The 7,822-nt window shown below is 46.9% G+C and overlaps 1 protein-coding gene across 1 annotated transcript in view; it reads left to right on the forward strand.

Annotated features, from left to right (window-relative positions):
* Positions 1 to 2,149: 2,149 nt before the first annotated feature.
* The window catches only part of vcpip1 (valosin containing protein (p97)/p47 complex interacting protein 1), a 10,981-nt gene continuing 5,308 nt past the window's right edge, over positions 2,150 to 7,822 (forward strand). Inside the window, exons 1-2 of the mRNA XM_008402825.2 lie at positions 2,150 to 4,963; positions 7,408 to 7,494. Of these exons, the coding sequence (XP_008401047.1) occupies positions 2,311 to 4,963; positions 7,408 to 7,494 (2,740 nt within the window). The 5' untranslated portion in view covers positions 2,150 to 2,310. The remainder of the gene's footprint in view (positions 4,964 to 7,407; positions 7,495 to 7,822) is intronic.

Genomic DNA, 7,822 nt, shown 5'->3' on the forward strand with positions numbered 1-7,822 from the left:
AGCTGAGGCCAAACAAGGACGAGCTGAGAGATCAGAGCAGGGCCACGTGGTTTCTAGCAGAGGAACCAGAGCTCCCATCAGCCCCTGCTCCGGACAGAAACACATGGCGCTTGATAAGTTCCTGCTTCAACTCCAGCAGTCATTTCAACTCATTATTTTCTCCTTTTGTTTGCATTAAGATACATAATTTCATATCTAATAGCTTTATTTATCCTTTCAATTAAACCATGAAACAGCAACAGAGACGACATGTGAAACATCACAACCCTGAAAGGAAAGCAGCGTCTCTGTTCTGCTCTCCTGAAACATCGAAGCGTCTCCCACAATAAAAGCTCTTTGTTCTGCCAACATGTTGTGTCGTGATTTAGGTGTTGAATACTCTGAAGCAGAGAATTTCTCACAAAATTCAGACTTTTGTTTTATTACTATTAACACATTCTGACCTTCAGAAGCTCTGGTAAATGTTTCTCCACCAGGTGGAAGCTGAAAATGGAGATGTTTCTTTCTACTGTCACCACATGCTAGCTCCGTAATGCTTCCTAACTCTTTGCAATCATCTGGGGGATCTTAGAAAACCTTTTATACTTTTATCTGCTAAATTTAATTGAATTATTTTATCATTCAGATTAAATAAGAATGAAGATTAAATCTGAATCTGTCAATACAGAAAACCTTTACTGGGTTGAATTGATTCTACATTTTTACATACTTATAAAATGCATTGAGATTAAATTGATGGTGTATTAATGTTATATAAATAAACAGAAGTGGTGAAGTCTTCTGGTGGTGATATCAGCTGAGTAAAATCCTCCACATGTCTGATCTGCATCAGGACCAAATTGAATTTAATTCTTTGTGCTGGAAATAATACAAACAATTTTCAAAAAGAAGTTTTTTCAGTTCAGATTTTCCAAACCTGTTTTTTCCCCAGTAATAAATGCACAGGATGAAATATAGCACTGCAGAAATAAAAAAGATAGATTGGAACATTACAGACAAACCCTCTGGAGCTGAAACAGTTAAACTAGTACAAAGAGTAAAACTGCCATCTGGTGGTCAGTTCAAAGGAGTAGAAACTAAAACTCATACTTATGTTGGTTGAGTGGAATACAAGTAAGTCTACTTGATGCTTGACATTATAACATAAGAAAATCTTATGTTTTCTGAAAATGAATAAAGGATATCAGAAAACTTAATGACTGTACCAAGTTTAATACTTTCAGATCCCGAGGGCAGAAGATATTCATATATCTGCTGAATCACCTCCAGGATTACAGCAGCGACAGCAGGCTGTATCTGGTTTCCTTTGCACTTTATTGATTTCTCTGATATTCAGGAGATGATTACTGAGAACTTTATAGACGCTTTGGATCCTACCAGACCCTCAGTATTGTATAACTTAATGTTTTCAGTTTTTATCCTCTTCCTTTCTCCTTAACTGAATTGTTGAGGCTCAGCACTGGAATGTATTCACAGGTCTAATAAAACCTTACAACAAAACAAGGTGTTACAAAAACATTCGCTAAAAAGCCCTGTCATTCAGGCTTTTAAAAATATTTGCTCCACATAAGCTATATTTTATGTATCCGGTTTAAGCCGAATTGTTTATATATCAGTACAATAAATTACGATGTATTTTTTTCTGGTGTTTTATCCGTCTAAAGTGAATAACCAGGCATAAAAATTTAAATTAACATATTTCTAAATGAAATTCAGCAGACTAGCGACTAGGATCATCAGGAGTCTCTGGTTTTCAAAATTAACTTTTTAACACTGTCCCAAGATGCATGTAAAAGCTGCTGTAAATATTGAAAATACGTCGCATTAGTAAAATATGTTTTTATTAATCGTGTTATTGTTGATAAACTGAGAACTGCCTGAATTCACTTCCTTACACAACAAAACGACGACATACGGCTATGCATTCTGGGAAATGTAGTAGAGCTACAGATACTGTTTATGGACATATTAAAGTGTTTCCTAAGTTCATGTTAATTAATGGTCAATTACATTATTTTGTGTATTTTTTCTAATCATAAAATATATATGTGGGTATTTTGGAACAAATGAATGGTTTAAACTCATTATTATTCAGATGTACTACAAGTCCCAGAAGCCCTGCGTCATTACGTAGGGACGTTTAGCAACGGTCAGTTGCTAAAGGAAAGCCAGCCGCTTCCGTGTTGTTCTGGTGTTATTCTGGTTGAAAACAATCGTTAGCGCGGTCGGAGCAGACCTGACAGCCTCTCTGCGGGGTTATTATCATGATTCTGTGAAGCTTGGAGACATTTTCACCTCATTTTTCCCGAAATGTCGCTGCTGCAGAGCTCCAAGAAGAAAGACAAGCGCATTCTGTGCGGTACCTGCCCGGACCCGAAATGCCAGGCGCGGCTCTTCTTCCCCGCTCACGGCTCCATCAGCATCGAGTGCACGGAGTGCGGCCAGCGGCACGAGCAGAGCGGCCTGCTGAACGTGGAGGAGGTCACCGACCCGGACGTGGTGCTCCACAACCTGCTCAGAAACGCCCTGCTCGGCGTCACCGGGGCCCCGAAGAAGGGGACCGAGCTGGTGAAGGTGATGGGGCTGTCCAACTACCACTGCAAGCTGCTGTCCCCGGTGCTGACCCGCTACGGCATGGACAAACAGACCGGTAAAGCCAAACTGCTGAAAGACATGAACCAGGGGGAGATCTTTGACTGCTCCCTGCTGGGGGACCGTGCCTTCCTCATAGAGCCGGACCATGTCACCACCATGGGGTACGGCAAAGACCGCTCCGGGAGCCTGATCTACCTCCACGACACCCTGGAGGAGATCAAGAAGGCCAACGCCAACAGAGAGTGTCTCATCCCGGTCCACGTGGACGGAGATGGACACTGCCTGGTCCACGCGGTGTCCAGAGCCCTGGTGGGCAGGGAACTGTTCTGGCACGCGCTGAGAGAAAACCTGAAGCAGAACTTCAAGCAGAACCTGGACTGCTACAAAAACCTGTTCCAGGACTTCATTGACGCTGCAGAGTGGGAGGACATCATCAATGAGTGCGACCCCCTGTTCATCCCCCCCGAAGGCGTCCCATTGGGACTGCGTAACATCCACATATTCGGGCTGGCCAACGTCCTCCACCGGCCCATCGTCCTGCTGGACTCCATGAGTGGGATGAGGAGCTCCGGCGACTACTCTGCCACCTTCCTGCCTGGACTTGTCTCAGAGGAACAGTGCAAGGGGAAGGACGGGAAGCCGAACAAACCCATCTGCATCGCCTGGAGCAGCTCTGGCAGGAACCACTACGTTCCTCTGGTGGGCATCAAGAACACGGTTCTCCCTAAGCTGCCGCCCCGCCTGCTGCCAAAGGCCTGGGGCGTCCCGCAGGAGCTCATCAGGAAGTACATCAAGCTGGAGTCGGACGGGAGCTGTGTGATCGGAGGCGACCGCAGCCTGCAGGATAAGTACCTGATGCGGCTGGTGAACGCCATGGAGGAGGTGTTCATGGAGAAGCACAGCATCCACCCGTCACTGGTGGCCGACGTTCACCAGTACGTCTACCGGCGGACCGGCGTGATCGGCGTCCAACCGGAGGAGGTGACAGAGGCGGCCAAGAAGTCTGTGATGGAGAGCCGTCTGCACCGCTGCCTGATCTGCGGCGCCCTCTCTGAGCTGCACATCCCGTCCGAGTGGCTGGTACCGGGCGGGAAGCTCTACAACCTGGCCAAGTCCACGCATGGACAGCTGCGGCCCGACAAGAACTACAGCTTCCCCCTCAACAACGTGGTGTGCTCCTACGACCCCCACAGAGACTTCCTGGTCCCGGACTACAAACTGAGCTCCCTGAACACCTGCACCTGGTGCCACGGGACGTCGGTGCGGCACATCCGTGGGAACGGGTCGGTGGTGTACCTGGACGGGGACAGAACCAACAGCCGGTCGCAGGGGGGGAAGTGTGGCTGCGGCTTCAAGCACTACTGGGATGGGAAGGAGTACGACAACCTGCCCGAAGCCTTCCCCATCACCCTGGAGTGGGGGGGCAGGGTGGTCCGGGAGACGGTGTACTGGTTCCAGTACGAGACGGACCCGACGCTGAACAGCAACGTGTATGACGTGGCCATGAAGCTGGTCACTAAGCATTTCCCTGGAGAGTTTGGCAGCGAGATCCTGGTGCAGAAGGTGGTGAACACCATCCTGCACCACACGGCCAAGAAGAACCCGGATGAGTACAACCCGGTGTCCATCGACGGGGCCCACGCCCATCGCCTCGGCGACGGGACGGAGGTGCCGCCGCCGCCGGACCCCCAGCTGCCCACCAAGATCATCCTGACGGGTCAGAAAGCCAAGACCCTCCACAAGGAGGAGCTGACGATGAGCCGGGCGGAGCGCAGCCTCCAGCAGAGCATCAGCGAGCAGGCCTTCGTCTCCCAGAAGAGACGCTCCGACAAGCTGAAGCACGACCCCAAAGGTCAGGGCCGGACCTCGTCCCCCGGCGGCTCCCCAGAAACCTCCTCCTCCTCTGCTCCCGCCACGCCCACCAAGACTTCCTCCCCCTCATCCTCCTCCAACAAGGAGAAGAAGATCCGGGTGACGACCAGCGACGGGCGGCAGGCCATGCTCACCCTTCCGGCCCTCACCACCTTCGCTGAGCTGCGGCGGAGCATCGCCAAGCAGTTCGACGTGCCGCCGCCACAGCAGTGCATCCGCTACGGCTTCCCCCCCAGAGAGCTGCTGCCGCCCCGGGACGGCGAGGAGAACGAGCCGGTGGCCCTGCAGCACGGCGACAGGGTGACGGTGGAGATCCTCAGGGGTCCCGAGGACAGGGGCCCCGGGGCCCCCATCACCAGGGCGACCAGCTCGCACTCCGCCCTGCACTCGACAAAGAGCGACGACGCGGTGACGGGCGGCCGGACGAGCAGCCGGGAGATCCAGGAGAGCATCGACCTGGAGATGTCCTCCCTCTGTCTCCTAGCAACCCTGATGGGTAAGAACATGGCGGCAGCAGGTCAAACCTTCATCCTTTATGACATCACATCCTGTAAGCAGCCTGGCAGAGCTCATGTTCCAGAATAAGATCGAAGGAGTTTTTATTTATTATTTCTCTTTTAGGGAACTTGATGCCTGTTGCTGCAATAAAACTCCACAAACACAAAAGATAAAAATGGAAAACATCTGTAACGAGTTTCTTTAGGTCAGCAGTCACATGAAGAAAATTCATTTATCTCTGAAATCAACTCAGTAACTGGATTTTCAAATGTATTGTTATGTCAGGACTTTTCTACATCAGATGTTTACAAACCATCTAGTTAAACCTGATGGTGGGACTTTACTAAAACTTTTAATCAAGTTAATTTTAAGGTCTGTAATTAATTAATCAAACTGTATATCAACAAAATAAGCAACATTTTCAATCCAAAACACTTTTTACTGCTAGATTATTGAATAAATAGACATGAGCTCAACAACAAACATATTTCTATTGGTCGGGGTCAGAGACGCCGTCCAGCGCTGATGTTAGCGGACGTAGCAGAAACACAACACAAAGGCTCCAGCTCACAGCTTCTGTATGTAAACAAAACAAATTGATTAACTCTGTTTTTCTTTAATGTGTTAAAAAATTCATTGTAATGAATCTAAATGAACATTTTAAAGTTTCTGGCCTAGTTAAAACCCAGTCGTCTTCCACTCTGGGTCTTCAGGCCGGTTTTCTCCCTCCTAATATTTAGTTATGTTTGTGTAATAACTAAGAGGAGTAGCAGCAGCAGCGTTCTTCTTAGTTTTGTTTTCATTTCGAGAGAAACTGAGAGCTTTGCTGATTGGTCGAGCTGTGCAGCACAGACGCATGCTGGCTGCTGATTGGTTGGCTCCCAGCAGACTGCGGCTGAATGAACTCTCAGGCTACCAGAAACTCTGCATTCACTCATGTGTGTTCAGTCAATCTGCTGACTCCAGCATCCCGTCCCCTCCCTGTGTCAGCTGCCAAAAGGGTCAAAGGTCACCGCTGCTCTCAGATAAACGCAGAACATGACGAAGAGTTGCTGCTGATTTTCAGGAAGGTTTTTTATTGGACCTGACGCTGCACTTCCTGTCCAGCCGGACAGCCGACTGCTGGAACAACCGATCTGCAAAAATGTTCAATACTTTATCTGCTTCACCTCTGACATCATCCTGCTGAAGTTCAGATCCATGTCGGGAGATAAAAACATCCTGGAAGCAGAGCTGCTCCTCTGATTGGTTGAAACGTTCAGATAAATCAGCCAGTACATGAAATAACATCATTTCACTGATTCTCTTGTCCTGAAATATCAATATTAGCAGCTGAAGTCAGTTAAATATAATCAGCAACAAGCTGAACATTTAAAACATGTTTCAGTTCCTCCATTTTCAGCTGACAATAAATATATCAACAGTTGGTGGCAGAAAGTTTGTATGGCTCAGTAAGCAATTATTTCAAAATTAGCTTCTGTATTTAAATGTAAAGTAAAATGTAGATGTTTTGTCTCAGTAAAATGGTTGTAAAAATCAATATTTATGCTAATTTGATGGTCTATCTTATCTTCAGCTGTTTAAAAGCCATTTCTGCCCTCAGTTCTCCTCATTAAACCTCAGACATTCATGTCACATGACTTTAAAAACAACATAAATAATGACAGATATTTACTGTCTTATTTTTTTAAAACACCATTTTCTTCAATGCTTCTGTGTTGAAGCTTTGAAATAAATAAAAACATAAAACATCTGCAGAAAGAGGAGGACACATTTATTCTGTGAGATGTTATTTGCAAAAATTATTTAAAAAACCTAATTTTTAATTGGATCATAAGACAAATAGATTATTATTATTATTATTCCTGGTACTTTAGTGTCATTCTGCAGTTATTCCATGAAATAAAGTGAAAACCTGCTGAAACCTCCATCTGTAAGTTGGTTCCTTTTCTGTGTTCGGTCGGTCTTTGTGGAAGGACCAGCGAGTCTCTTGTGGCCCGGAGCCGCGGGTTGAGGACCGCTGGTCTGATCCATCAGCTCCTGATTGATCAGAAACATTTCTGGGTTTCTGATTGGCTGCGTGGAATAAACCTCTGTGATGTCATCAGGGGGCCAGAAACCTGGGATTTTGTTTTTTGTGTAACATTGGACTCGTTCTTCAGTCTGAGCTTTTTGGACCTGAAACGTCTCATAAACACGTCGCCATAGTAACATCATCCTGACCCAACGGAGAACTTGGTTATTAATTAGATTTCATTTTAAGCATTTAGCTTCTTTTGAATTATGGGATCCGTGCAGTGAATCCAGTTTTCCAGTTTCCAGGACTCGGACGTTTTCTGCTGTCCGATCTCCTGATGTGTGGACGTATTTGAACCTCGTGTTGTGTTCAAGGTCTCTGCGTGTTTCTGGGCGCCTCTAACCTGTTAACCGTGTTCTGTTCAGGCGAGGACGTTTGGTCGTACGCCAAGAAGCTGCCACACTTGTTCCAGCAGGGCGGCGTCTTCTACAACATCGTCAAGAAAGACATGGGTGAGTTTGTTGTCTCTGGCAGCGCAGCCAGAGCACGAACTGAGCATGCTCAGAACCTCAGCGCATCTGATGGATTTGGGTTTTATTTTTTAAATGAATGCAGCGTCTAGTGCAGCTGTGTTAATGGGAAGATATGAGATTCTGTGTTATTTTTCCTAAGTTTCCATTCAGTACAGGATGTTTAAAAACCAGAGAATTTCCAGCTTGAAGCTTCATCACATTTACTCAACAAAGAGCTGAGAGGGAGGAGAGCTGCTGCAGCTGCTGTTGCTGCTGCTCCTGGAGCGGCTGCTGCTGCTGCTGCAGCTGATGCTGCTGCTGCTCCTGG

This window comes from Poecilia reticulata, unplaced genomic scaffold, assembly GCF_000633615.1.
Source record: "Poecilia reticulata strain Guanapo unplaced genomic scaffold, Guppy_female_1.0+MT scaffold_260, whole genome shotgun sequence".
Taxonomy (NCBI): Eukaryota; Metazoa; Chordata; class Actinopteri; order Cyprinodontiformes; family Poeciliidae; genus Poecilia; species Poecilia reticulata.